Genomic DNA, 15,533 nt, shown 5'->3' with positions numbered 1-15,533 from the left:
ATGTAGTTGTCAAAATGTCCTATTTACAGTGAATCAATGGTGCTCTAAATGTGCCGGGAAATGGATATTGTATGGATAGAGTAACTACCCAAGTAGGAACACTGTCTAATAAATATTGAAGCACCATCAAGTCTACGAACATTAAATATCATACATGATAGAATCTTTCTCATCCTGTAATTTATCTCAATTTTTCCATTACTTTCTTTCATTTTCTCTTCTAGCTTTACTCACAGACAAGCCTCCTAAGCCATTGTTCCCCATGGAGAATCAGCCAAGTGTTATAGATGTCCAGCTGGGTAAGTCCCCTCCTTGGAATAACACTTCCTAAACTTACCCTCTCTTAACAGATGGGGAAAATTGCATGAACCAGGAAAGGTTTATTACCACTGTTATTACATGCAAATCAATTTGTGTTCTGCTTGTTTATAACCCTGGAGTTCAGTGCAATAGCTGTTTAAGGAAATGAGTTTGTATTGCATCAAAAAATGGTAATACTAATTAGTTACACGGGTATTAAGCGTGCTGTATGACAGAGCTTTTTAACTCTGCGATTGGTAGATTCATGAGTGTCTTGCATTGGTGATTGTTACAGAAAATTTTTCATACATGTCAGCCAAAATTTTTATTTGGACAGCATTAACTCCTGGAGACCAAGCACTTCTTAAAATAAAATACAGGGCTTCAGTTTAGCCTTTAAAATGATTTGATAATAATATTTTCAATATCACAATCCACGGCCATTTAAAACTTGTTTTTAGGTTGGGATACTGAATATTTATCAATCATATGATGTTGGGAAAAGTGACAAGTTGACTTATGAGTGCTACTGTCCTTGTACACACTCAAATAAGGACACAAGGTATTACACCTCATTTTAGAGATCCTACTGCTAATCCTTGTAATTTTAGGTACTGTAAGCTAAAAACTCAGAGGCCTGCTAGGATCTCTTTCAAATTGTGGCCTTTAATTTGAATCATGTGGCACATGTATACATATGTAACAAACCTGCACGTTATGCACATGTACCCTAGAACTTAAAGTATAATAATAAAAAAAAAAAAATTTGAATCATGGCCTTTAACATTTGCAAGATTTCATCTGTCTTAGATTTCATTCTAGTATTCTAAATTTCTTCAATTTTAAACAGAAGAACCACAAGAGAACTGAGTAAATATGCCTTAAATGTATTGGGCTTACAGTGAATATATGATTTATTGATATTTGTGACCATAGTGGTCTCTATCCATTATACAGCCAGGGAAGGCAAATTGATCCCAATTTTCACTCACTTAGAAAGGTTTTTGTTGTTGTTTAATTTTTAATTATTGTGGGTACCTAGTAGGTGTGTAAATGTATAGAGTACATGAAATTTTTTGATACAGGCATACAATGTATAATAATCACATCAGGGTGAATGGGGTGTCCATCACCTCAAACATTTATTCTTTCTTTGTGTTACAAAGAGTCTGGTTATAATATTTTAGTTATTTTAAGATGCACAATAAATTATTGTTGACTGTAGTCACCCTGTTGTGCTATCAAATACTAGATCTTACTTATTCTAACTATATTTGCATGCCCATTAACCATTCCTACTTCCACCACACCCAAAACCTTCCTAGCCTCTGATAACTATCATTCTACTCTCTATCTCCATGAGTTCAATTGTTTTAATTTTTTAGTTCCCCCAAAATAAGTGAGAACATGTGAAATTCGTCTTTCTGTGCATGGTTCATTTCACTTAATGTAATGGCCTCCAGTTTCATCCATGTCATTGCAAATCACTGGATCTTATTCTTTTTTTATGACTGAATAGTATTCCATTGTGCATATGTACCACATTTTCTTTATCCATTTGTCTGTTGATGGATACTTAGGTTGTTTCCAAATCTTGGCTATTGTGAATAGTGCTGTAATAAACATGGGGGTACAGGTATCTCTTAGATATAATGATTTCCTTTCTTTTGGGTATATGCCTAGCCGTGGGATTGCAGGATCATCTGGTAGCTCTATTTTTAGTTTATTGAGGAACCTCCAAACCATTCTCCACAGTGGTTGTACTAATTTATATTCCCACTAACAGTGGACATTTGGGTTCCCTTTGCTCCATATCCTCTCCAGCATTTGTTATTGCCTCTCTTTTGGATGAAAGCCATTTTGATTAGGGTGAGACGATATCTCCTTGTAGTTTTTGGAAGTTTTGACTAAACTTTTGATCCTTATAATTCAATTGGAATTGTTGGAAACTTATTTATATCTTGAAAATAAGAGAGAGAAAATTATATTCCTAATGTTCACTTTTCCAAAATGAAATATAGCAAATATTAGTTTTTAAATAAGCCTAGCAATGTGAGTACCAAAGTTAAGCATTTTAAACAAAACAAAAAGAAATTAATAAACATGTTGTTAAGAGTGGACTGTGGAAATGGTGAATATTTAGAAATAATGAAGTATTAGACTGTGGCTCTTCTTATGTCCCCTATATTGTTTTGCAGTCATTATATTTTGTTAGAGCCAAATCTAGATATGCTGATACCCTTACTGACCATATGATATGTTTTACTAACATCTCTCTACCTCGAACTGGGATAAAAATATTCCAAGGGAACTTTGTGGTTCCAGGGGTTACATGGAGCCATATGATAGTCTCATATCATTAGTTTCCACGGAAATTGAAGTAGATAAATTGTATTCATACCAAAACATATATATATATAAAGCAACATTTGCATGATAAAATGTACATGATAAGCCCAGGCATGGTAGCTCATGCTTGTAATCCCAGCACCACTTTGTGAGGCCAAGGAGGGCAGATCACAAGGTCAGGAGATCGAGACCATCCTGATTAACACGGTGAAACCCCGTCTTTACTAAAAATACAAAAAAGTAGCCAGGTGTGGTGGCAGACACCTGTAGTCACAGCTACTCAGGAGGCTGAGGCAGGAGAATGGTGTGAACCCCAGAGGTGAAGCTTGCAGTGAGCTGAGATCATGCCACTGCACTCCATCCTGGGTGACAGAGTGAGACTCCATCTCAAAAAAAAAAAAAAAAAAAAAAGTGCCTGATAAGATTCACAAACAAAATGTGAGTAAATTTTATGTTTGTGATCCCTGGAGGAATACCTTCTGTACTCTCCTCTGCTATTAGGCACACAACAGCAAAGTTTGAAAAGTACTGATCCAAAGCAAGGAGAAGGACCATTGTAGAAGATACATTCCATTCAGATTTGCTAGGTGCAACACCTGTATGTACTGTTCAGGACATCTACAAGATGTGCACTTTGTATAAACCTGTATTCTAACATAGATATATATGCCAAAACACCCTACCAAATACTACCATCCTGTAAGATTACTAAAATAATTTACTTCCAATTTACATTAGATGTAAGGATAAACTTTTCGAGTTTTAGTTTGTAATGTAATTGGAAACAACTTTATTGACAGAAAGATGGAGACCTGCTTATTTTTCATCCCAGAAAGGCTGTTACTCTGAGATGTTAAACAACCATATAATTCAGAGAAAGAAAAGCAAAATCAGTCAAACTAGATCTTTGGCGTTTCAAGGAGCACATGACTGATTAATTTTAAGTGATTTTAACTCTTTCATGGATTTATTTAGTACCATTTATTCACAATTGGAAATCATTTTATAAGTTGCTCTTATACCTCAGTAGTCAGCTGACATTATGAGCACTATAAATGTCAAAGAGCTCCTCTGTGTCAGTGGGAGTTCTGCGGTTAGAATCATGAGACATTAGAAAACACCAGGTGTAAAAAAGAGATAGAGAAAGATAACTGGGCCGATTGGATATCTCTGTCTATGTCTGGAAAACTTGCAGAATTCAGTAAGGTAATGAAAACTTCTGGAAATTGTTTTCCTTCAGTTTCTGAAGTTTATCAAACACATTCAGTTCTGGACATACTCAAGCTAGAACTAAAATTAGAACTGCTGAGAAATACAAAATTCCAATCCATATGGCTAAACACATTATCAACTTTCGGTTTCCCAAATCCCATTACTTAAAATTTTAGACAACATTGTAGTAGATTAAAGTTGACCATAGATTTTTGGCTACTCCTAATATCTAAACTTGAGTTTTCATTCTTCACAGCTGACCAATAGAGTGTGGCAAAAGTGCTGTTCTGAAATTTTAGAGGCTGAGTCAAAAGAAACTTGCAACTTCTGTCCCAGTGTTTTGGTCCACTCTGAAACCACCATGCTGTTTGAAGTTTAAGTCACATAGAGAGGCACTAGAGGATGAGACACAATATGGTGGGAGAGAGAGGTCAACTAGCACCAAGACACCAATATAAGTGAAGAAGATATCTTGGAAGTGGATCCTTCAGCCCTAGATTCCCTGACTTATGCCATGTAGATCACAGACAAACCACTGAGCTGAACTCTTCTCAAATTTATGAGCCCAAAATTCACGAGCAAAGTAAAGTGGTTGTCATTGGCCATTAAGTTATGGGTAGATTGTTAAGTAATTAGTAGACAACCTGAACAAACATTAATTAGTTTATCTAGAGCATTATTAATTTTATTTTTCCCATGGATAAGAATTTCATGCAGCAATTTTATGCAAAATGAGACACGTTTTAGGAAATACTTGAGTATCAGCTTCAAGGTAGTTTTAGAAAACATGGTCTGGAATAAATGTTCATGTGTTCATTTGAGGGTTACACTCTGTTCTCAGTTCTGAATATTTCTAAAAGAAATTCAGTAAATGAAAAATTTCAGTAGAAATAAATACTTTTCATGTAGGGAGTTGGCATCAGTACAGATATTTTGTTATGTCTCTAGAGGAAAATAAACATCTTGACTTTCTCTCTCCTATAGTGTAAGCCATTAGTCATTTGCAAAGTTCTAGAAATTTACATACGTTTTTGCTGACTTGGTGATGACAGTTTGGTTGTTGCTAAATTGTGTTCACCTTGTAATACTGAAAGAAGATTAATCTTCACTAAATAACAATATATTTTGAGATGGTAAACACATTCTTAACAAAATAATCTGAAAACTGTTGCTCTCACAAAAAAAGTCTATGTAACTACTAAAGTTCCCTGTGGTAATGTATGATATATAAAAGATAAAACAATGTACAACACACACATGCTAAATTCCAATTTGATCCTGTTATCCTTTATTTTTTCTCTCGCTGAAGGTAAATTTAGCTTTAAATTTGAGAAATAAACCTTGACTATACCAAGGCTAATTCTTTTCTCAACGGTTGAAAAAAATGTATTTTCAATAATTTTTTCTAAGTAAAACAGCACTGTATTACAATATACAAAGTTATTTTACACCATTAATACCAATTTATTAAAATATTATAAGGACATGTGCCCCATTTGAAATATATTCATGCTACATAGACCCTTTCTATAAACTGCTTATTTTCATGAGACCCAAATGCATGCTTTACAAACTGTAACACACTCCTGAAAGCTTTGAAAAAGTCACGAAAACATTTGCTTGAAAGATTTGAGATCTGCTATCTAATTTTAATTAAAGGTGAGTTTGAGAATGTGCTCTGTAGCTCTGTTCTTCTGACTGATGATGATAATTTTCTTTTCTTTTCTTTTCTTTCTTTTTTCTTTTAAGATGGAGCCTTGCTCTGTCACCCAGGCTGGAGTGCAGTGGCATGATCTCGACTCACTGCAAACTCTGCCTCCTCGGTTCAAGTGATTCTCCTGTCTCAGCCTCCCAAGAAGCTGGAATCACAGTCACGTGCCACCATGTCCAGCTAATTTTTGTATTTTTAGTAGAGATTGGGTTTCGCTGTGTTGGCCAGGCTGGTCTCAAACTCCTGACCTCAGGTGATCCATCCGCCTCGGCCTCCCAAAGTGTTGGTATTACAGGTGTGAGCCATAGAGCCTGGCCGATAATTTTCTTTTTGGCAGTTTCTTAAAATTTAAAGTAAGCTAGACAGCATTATGCAGAAAATACATATAAACATTTACTTTCTCTTTTTCTGTGAATCAAAAAGGAGGCCTGGGGGACCTAAGGTAGATCAGAAAAACTCAGACAAGTAGAACAGTCCAAGCTAATTGGGTTACTTTGGATGTTTCAAAAAGCTAGTAGTTCATCTCTAGACAAATGTGATCTAGTATAAAAGATTCTTTTTTTCTATTCTCATTCAGAATTTATTTTATTTTTACAGGCTATTCAAATTCATATTTCATGAGTGTGTTATATGCTATTGGCTCAAACTGTCTCCATGTGTGTAAGAAGTGTTAATCTTCATCAGAAATCAATTTCCCTAACATATCACTTTCTACTGAAAATTATATCAGATCCCCTAAGAGACCAGTGTAAAAGACTCTACAAGGGAATATATCAAAATATAACATTTAATTCAATACTCAGGACTAGAAGGCAAAACAAATACCTAATTTAATCCCAAATTAGGAAATTAGCTATTCAACCAAATCTATGTTTTTTATAAAACATTATTTACCTAAAAACATTTATTGAGTTCTTCCTGGATGCCAGCATATTAGATCCTGAAGATATAGAAGTGAATTAAATGAGTTTCTTGGCCTTAAGGAGTTCTCAATCTAGTGAGGAAACAGATGTGCATAAGTAGAATTGCATCGCATATGAGAACTGTGAAACGAGGGAAAAAGGAAAATGATTTTTCTTGTGGCAGGACCTCATATACTAAAGGTTCTACGTGCTTAGGCTTTCACTAAATACAATGACAAAACTCTGCAACTTCAACCCAATTACTAGATTTATCTAAAACTAATTAAGAATGACCAAGAATAGAACCTTTTGAAATCATAAATTGTCCACCATTTGCTTTAATGTGGCAAATACTAAAAATGGAAATTTATGATACCCTTGAATCAATTCAGTTTAACAAAATTAGTCAACTCCTTCTAAAGTGGAAATAAAAAGAACAATCCAAAGCAAGTCACCAACTGAGCTAAATGTCAAACCAGAATTATTGTTAATACAAATAGTAATACATGATTATTTCATTAGCTGGAGTCATAACTCAGTATATGCATTGTGTGTATAATGGTGGAAGCAAGAGATTTTTTAAGTTTTTCGTATTATATTCTTACCCTCTTAGTTTCAAATAACTCCTTAAAAACTTACGTAATATTGAATAATCAAACACTATGGAGACTTTGGAGAGTAAGAAGGAGGGTATTATGAACTTACTCAGCTTTCTTGGCACACATAATTGGAGCTAGTTCATGGCAGAATTTCCTCACCCTTGTAGACATTCTAGGGTTAGTGAGTTGTTTCCAAAAGATCTATTTATTCAGGATAACACGCACAAGCTTAGCATGAGCTACCCCAAACTGAAAACCATTCTATTGCCCAGATTATATAACATGTGCATTATTTACAACTTTGGAAAATCTGGGCCAAGCCTTTTCTTTAAGAGTTGGCTGCAGTATTAATGAGTGAGACTGAAACTGGTTCCCTTATTGTCTAAGTTTCTATAACAGCTGTGCTTGTTTTGAGATTTTTAAGAATGAAATGGGAAAAAAGTTAACAATTTACTAAATAGTGTCTGATTATAATCTAACAATGTGATTACGAACATCTCTTAAATAGCATGATTGTTAACCACTCCTCTATGCATACATTGGTGTTTGGGGACATTGCTTAGGCTTATGTCTTATTGAGATACTGATACAAGTTTGATGGTGTTTCATCATATTTTTAAAAAGCCAAAACCATGATTTCATATATTTGGAACCAAAATTATTTGAGAATTTACTAGGTACTAGGCACTAAAATGGGCATTTATACGTACACTATCTTATTCCTCATAAGAGCTCAAAGTAGTAGATATTGTTGAATTATTTTGCAGATGAGAAAACGTAACCACAGACAGGTGAAATAGCTTACATGATGTTACATAATTAGTAAGTGACAAAGATGGGATTTCAACAAGATCTGTTTCACTCCAAAGTTTTTTCTCTTTATTATAGCACACTGGGTATGGTAACATTATCTAGACCCCAAACTCTGTCCTAGGATAAAACTATCATTCTAATAAGGACAGCTAAATAATATTAACAACTTTAGTAATTATTATTTAATAACAGCTCTACTATTACAAATAATGTTATTACTCTACTTAGTATTATAATTTAATAACATTTCTAGTACTGCTAAAATTGCAGTTATTATAATAATTATTTAATAATAGTTCTACTACTAATAATAATTATTATTTGTAGTAATAGTATCAGTAGTAGTAGTAGCAGTAGTGATGATAGTGGTGGTGGTGGAGCTGTCACTTATTGATTGCTTACAAGGTACTAGGTACTATATTAAATACTTTATATACTTATTTTATTTAATCTTCCCAACAACTCTTTGTGATAAACCCAACTACTTGCCTCATTTTAACAATTTTATTATTACATTAGTCATATACCATACAATTGGCAATTTAAAACATCCATTTCAATGATTTTGGGTATATTCATGATGTTGTGCAAGCATCACCACAATTTCAGAACATTTTCAACACCCCCGAAAGAGATACTGTACCCATTGACAGTCTCTCCTCAGTCCCTCATCCTCACCCGTATCCTCAGCTTTAGGTAGTCATAAATCATCTATCTGTAACTATAGATTGGCCTATTCTGGATATTTAATACAAATAAAATATATAACATGAGGTATTTTGTGATAGGCTCCTTACATTTAGCATAGTGTTATCAAGGTTTAATCATCGTTATTGCATGTGTAAGTACTTTACTCCTTTTCACTGCTAAATAATAATCGACCACATTTTATTTATTCATTCGTTAGTTGATTAACATTTTGATCATTTGTACTCTGTGGCTCTTATGAACAATGCTGCTGTGAGCATTCATGTACAAATTTATGTGTGGACATATGTTTCCATTTCTCTTGTGTATACCTAGGAGTAGAATTGCTGGGTCATTCGGTCATTCTATGTCTAACCTTTTGAGGAACTACCAAACTGCTTTCCAAAGAGACTGTACCATTTTACATTCCTATCAGTAATGCAAAGGGTTCCAATTTCTCTACATTCTTGAAAGCACTTGTTTTTTTTTTTATTTTTCACATAATTATTCTAATGTGTATGTAGTACTATTGTGGTTGAAATTGTACTTTTAATTTATATTTCCCTAAGGTTAATTATATTGAGCATCTTTTCATGTGCTTGTTGGCCATTTGTATGTCTTCGGAGAAATGTCTATGGCCCATTTTTTAAATGAGGAAAATGGGTTCGGAGAAGTTATACAACTTATCCCAGCTAGTAAGCAGCTTAAACGTAGCGAAGCTAAAGTTGTCACTCTTAAACCTTGCCATATTCCTACTAATATTAGTACTATTGTTTACATGGTCCTCTTGTACTTCTGCTCTTTCTTAAAATAGATTTTTGGACAGAAGGTGAGTGATCATATATATGGAAGTTAAAGGGGTGTCTAGTGTGAATTGATTCAGTGAGAAAATAGAAATTATTGAGAGCGTTACTTTAACTTTAAATCTTTGTAACTCAAGCCACAACTCCTTTTTAAATAGAAAACTAATTTGTAATCAGTACACATGCCAGAAAACTAGCTGTGAAGCACAAGACAATACAGGAAAGTTTTCTGGAGGGATTTACAGTATACTTAAATGCCCAAAAATTGTATGTAACCCAGTATCTGAATGGAGACCAAGAAACTAATTTGTATCATTCAACTATAGGAAGTATAGATTAGAGACTTTAAAAATAAGTTAGAGAACTCTCCACTGTTTGAATTTATTAGGAATAAGTGTCAACTGAGTGCACTATTCCCCAAAAGCATATGATCTCTGTGTTGATATCAATACCATCAGCTTTGCAGCACTTCTCAGCAGTTTCATCTTCTAGCCCATCTTATTCAGTGGATTATAGATGCTTTTTAAAGATCTGGAAAAGAAAAAAAAATAAAGCTACAAATTTTGACTATGTCTAAAAAGTCACGTGAACTGGGAAAAAAGAGAATTATTTATGATCTCTTTTAATTCAAATATTTTATATAATTTTATGTAAAGAAGGCATTTTTTGTAAGTGAACTTGTAGGAAATTGAGTAAGCTATTATCTGGCTTATTCATAATTGAGGTAGAAGGGTATTCTCATAATTGAGGTAGAAGGGTAGCTTTGTATCATTTAGACAATTCCATTAATTGTCCTCTATACTTCATTTAAATAAATTTGGCTTAAACTTTGGAAGATCTTTTGTTCCTTTAATAATAGCTCTTTCCAGAAATTCCTTAGATATATCAGGAGTGGGATATACATTTTGGTCCTTCTTTTTTGGGGGGTCAGGGTCTCACTCTGTCACCCAGGCTAGAGTGCAGTAGCATGATTCTGGCTCACTGCAGCCTCAAACTCCTGGACTCAAGTGATCCTCCTGTCTCAGCTTCCTAAGTAGCTTGAGTACAGGAACACATCACTATGCCTGGTGAAGTATTTTTTAAAAATTTTTTTGTGAGACAGAGTCTACACAGAATAAGGACAAGGCAAGAGATCTGGGAAAAAATGCTCAGAGATCTGTGAAACTACAACTAATAGTTTATGTTCGAGGTAGTAACTTTGAGTTTGGAAGCTTACAGGTTGCATAAGCCCTGGCAAGGTGGTAAGCAAAGAAGTCATGTCAGAAAAAAAACTGATCTTGGGTTTCTAGCAAGGTGGAAAATTCAAAGGCTGAAAGCTTTCACAAATCAGGCAACAAATGGATACTGAAAGATCAAAGACAGTGGTACTAAACCTGTAAGAGTTTGCTCTTGATTCCCACAAGAGAAAGGTATTGTCACTGTGGGCATAACCACTGAAAAGTAAAGTTTGAAAGAACTGGGTCTTAGAGTGATGCAAAAGAGGGCACACCTGGCAATTAAGATCAGTTAAAGCAAGTCCTTTGGCTGAAAAAAAGGAACTCCTTCAAAAAGAGTATAATGTAAACTTGGCCAGATACCAGTTCTAATAAAAAGTCTAGTCTTTACCAATATCTGAATTTCAAAAAAAACTGAATTAAGAGTATATGCATCAAGTCCACACAAAAAACTTTGATTTTGTTTACAAATGCAATATTAACCTAGGAATAGAGCCTATGTATATTGAAATGTGGTGTATATTTGTAAGACACTTATTTTCCAAGAACAAGAGGAACACTGACTCACTGAGAGCCTGTATCAATTTCATTTATTTTCCTTAGTTGTGAAGATGTTGATTGTATATCTGTTACTATAACGATGATTTTACATTTGTTGTTAAGTTGTTTGATAAAATTATAACTTGGCGAGATGATAATCATGGTATGTCTCAAGGCTGATTGCTGGCAAAAGAACAAAAACAATGTGAACATGTGATGGAGAGGGGGCATACAACAAAGGAGAGGGAAAATTGTGTCAAGGTACAATTTGAAAACTCCTGTAAACCAAAAATAAAATTCTAGGTGCCTCTCTCCGCCACAACTATCTGAATAGACTCCTCCTCTTGGCCATGGGGTTCCAAAGTTAACATGAAAAACTGGTTCAGGCCATGACAGGAAGGGAGGATCGGACATGTCTCATGATACTCTACTCCCTTTTAGAATTCAGGAAAAGCTCACCAGCATTTAACATCAACACAGACCTTAAGTCTGATAAGAAACATATACAATCTATTCTCTCTGAAGCCTGCTTCCTGGAGGCTTCATCTGCATGATAAAACTTTGATCTCCACAACCCCTTATTGTAACCCACACATTCTTTGTGATTGATAATAACTTTTAACCAATTGCCAACCAGAACATTTTAAAATCTACCTATATGCTGGAAGTCCCCTGCTTCGAGTTATCCTGCCATTCCAGACCAAACCAATGTGTATCTTACATGATTGATGTCTCATGTCTTCCTAAAATGTATAAAACAAGACTGTGCCCTGAACCACCTTGGGCACATGTTCTCAAGTTTTCCTGAGGGCTGTGCCACAGGCCATTGGTCACTTATATTTGGCTCAGAATAAATCTCTTCAAATATTTTACAGAGTTTGATTCTTTTTGTTGACACTCTCTTAGCTCAATTATGGGAAAATGAAAGTTCTTTAGAAAGAAAGAGAATCATACTAACTTTACATAAGATAATTAAGGAAGGTGAATGGTTAACTTTAACAATAGTACCTCCTATTTATGCAGTATATATTTACAAGGCATTCAAAGCATGTTTTCAGGCATCATTTAATTAATTTCTTGAGTAGTTCTGTAAATTATGATGAGTGTAAGATATCATTAACCATTGACACATGCAGTGATTAAGGTTCTTTGTGACACCCACAGGCAGTTTAATTGAGCATACTAGTGGGGAATCAGCTAGATCAGTAGTGAATAAATGATTGTTAGCCTGATCATTATAAGTCAGATCAGAATTTCTGTAACTCTACTATTATGTATGTACACATATGACTGCTATTATATATATGTAAAATTTATAGCAGGGATGACGTGTGTACTCACTTCTGTCTATGTTTCCACTTCCTTTCTCAGTCAAGTGCTTTGCTTATTAACCTAATAATAGCTGTTCTCATGAGTGACCACTTTGTATATGAAGTAGCTCTTAAACTTTACAGATTACTACTCTGCTTGCATTTATTTTTTGGTTCTCAATGTTGATTCCTGTGACTTTAGTTTTTATATTATTTTGATGTGCAAAGAATTATTAAATATATTTATTGGCTATATATGACATTTAAAACCATATAATCTATAGTGATCAGATGAAGGGAATTAGCCAGGGAAATGCAAATCAAAATCACAATAAAGTATCGTATCATCTCAGTTAGGATGGCTATTATTAACAGGACAAAAAAATAATGAATGCTGGTGAGGATTAGAAGATACTAGAACTAGATGTACCATATGACCCAGCCATCCCACTACTGGGTATATACCCAAAGGATTATAAATCATGCTGCTATAAAGACACTTGCACACGTATGTTTATTGCAGCACTATTCACAATAGGAAAGACTTGGAATCAACCCAAATGTCCATCTGTGACAGACTGGATTAAGAAAATGTGGCACATATACACCATGGAATATTATGTAGCCATAAAAAAGGATGAGTTTGCGTCCTTTGTAGGGACATGGATGCAGCTGGAAACCATCATTCTTAGCAAACTATCACAAGAACAGAAAACCAAACACCGCATGTTCTCACTCATAGGTGGGAACTGAACAATGACATCACTTGGACTCGGGAAGGGGAACATCACACATCGGGGCCTATCAGGGGGAGGGGGGAGGGGGGAGGGATTGCATTGGGAGTTATACCTGATATAAATGATGAATTGATGGGTGCTGACGAGTTGATGGGTGCAGCACACCAACATGGCACAAGTATACATATGTAACAAACCTGCACGTTATGCACATGTACCCTAGAACTTAAAGTATAATTAAAAAAAAAGATACTACTATGAACAATTATAAAAACTGAAGAACTTTGTCAACAAATTCGAAAACCTAGAGGAAAGGGATAAATTCCTAGATACATACAACCTACCAACCTACCATTGAACCAGAAAGATGTAGAAAACTTGAGCAGACAAATAATGAGTAAGGATATTGAATCAGTAATAAAACCCGCTAACAAAGAAGATCCCAGGCATTACTGGATAATTCTACTAAGAACTAATTGACAATATTAATAATAAATGTTAATTAAATTCATTAACAATAACTAAAGAATTAATTCCAGCTTCTCTTAAACTCTTCCAGAAAATTGAAGAGGAGGGAATAATTTCAAACTCATTCAGCATTACCTTAATACTTAGGCCAGGCAAAGACACTAAAAGAAAAGAAAACTACATGCTAATAACTCTGATCAATATAAAAGCCAAAGTCTTCAGGAAAATACTAGCAAACTGAATTTGGCACACCACATTAAAAGGATCGTACATCATGACCAAGTGAGATTTAACCCTAGAATGCAAGAAAGTTTCAACATATGAAAGTCAACCAATGTGATATACCACATTAGCAGAACAAAAGGTAAAAATCTTTAGAACACATGAATATCTCAATAGATACATACAAAGCATGTGACAAAATTCAACAATCTTTCATGATAAAAACACTCAACAAATTGAAAGCCATATATGAAAATAGTCCATAGATAACATCATATTTTATGATGAAAAATCAAAAGCTTTTCCTGTAAGATGAAGGACAAGGCAAGTATGCCCACTCTTGTCTCTCTATTCAACATAGTAATGGAAGCCATTGCTAGAGAAGTCAGGCAAGAAAAAGAAAAAAAGGCATTCAAATCAGAAATAAAGCAGTAAAAGTATCACTGCTCACAAATGACATAATCTTGTAGATAAAAAAAAAAACCTAACAATTCTCCCAAAAGTTAGAACTAATAAATTCAACAAATTGTAGAACACAAATTAATATTCAAAGATCATATGCATCTTTATAGACTAAGAATAGATGATCCACAAATAAAATTGAGAAAGCAATGCCATTTATAATAGTAAGGAAAAGAATAAATTACTTAGGAATAAACTTAACTAAGGAGGTGAATGATCTGTATACTAAAAACCACAAAACATTGCTGAGATAAATTAAAGAAGGCACAAATAAATGAAAAGACACCTCACATTTATGGATTAGAAATCTTAGTATTGTTAAAATGTCCATAATTACCCAAAGTGATCTTCAGATCCAAGAAAATCCCTATCAAAATCTTAGTGACTTTTTTTTTCAGAAGTAGATAAATCAATCCTAAAATTCATATGGAGACACAAAGGTCCCCAAATAACCAAAACAATTTAAAGAAAGAACAACAAAGCTGAGGGCTCAAACTTCCTGACTTCAAAACATACTACAAAGCTACAGTTATCAAAACAGTGTGATACTAGCATAAGGACAGATATGTAGAACAATGTAACAAAATAATAATAATAAAAAAATACAGAAATAAACCCACATATATTTGATCAAATTACCTTCAACAAATGTACCAAGACTAAACAATGAGGAAAGGATAATCCCTTAAACGAGGCATCCCCAATCCCTGGGGCCACAGAATGGTACCGGTCTATGGCCTTTTGGGAAATGGACTGCAAAGCAGGAGGTGAGTCGTGGGCAAGCAAGCATTACTGCCTGAGCGCTGCCTCTTGTCAGATCAGTGGCACATTAGATTCTTATAGGAGCATGAACCCTATTACAAACTGCATGTGAGGGATCTAGGTTGCATGCTCCTTATGAGAATCTAACTAATGTCTGATGATCTGAGGTGGAACAGTTTCATCCTGAAAAAATCCTCCCCACCCTGCCCCTGTTCATGGAAAAATTGTCTTCCACAAAACTGGTTCCTGGTGCCAAAAATGTTGGGTATACAAATGATCTTGGGAAAACTGAATATCAATATGAAAAATATTGAAATTAGGCCTCTTTTATTATACCATACACAAAAATCAACCCAAAATGCATTAAAGAATTAAACATAAGACCCAAAACTATACAAATCCTAAAAGAAAACACAGGGGAAAATCATAACATTGGTCTTGG

The 15,533-nt window shown here is 34.4% G+C and overlaps 1 protein-coding gene across 1 annotated transcript in view; it reads left to right on the top strand.

The window, feature by feature from the left end:
• Window positions 1-15,533, top strand: part of IL1RAPL2 (interleukin 1 receptor accessory protein like 2) — a 1,300,423-nt gene that overhangs the window by 983,775 nt on the left and 301,115 nt on the right. Inside the window, exon 6 of the mRNA XM_031936643.1 lies at window positions 225-299. Coding sequence (XP_031792503.1) covers window positions 225-299 — 75 coding nt within the window. The remainder of the gene's footprint in view (window positions 1-224; window positions 300-15,533) is intronic.

The sequence above is a fragment of the Piliocolobus tephrosceles genome, chromosome 12, assembly GCF_002776525.5.
Source record: "Piliocolobus tephrosceles isolate RC106 chromosome 12, ASM277652v3, whole genome shotgun sequence".
Taxonomy (NCBI): domain Eukaryota; kingdom Metazoa; phylum Chordata; class Mammalia; order Primates; family Cercopithecidae; genus Piliocolobus; species Piliocolobus tephrosceles.
Note: the sequence above shows the minus strand (reverse complement) of the source record. Positions and strands in the feature narration are given on the sequence as shown.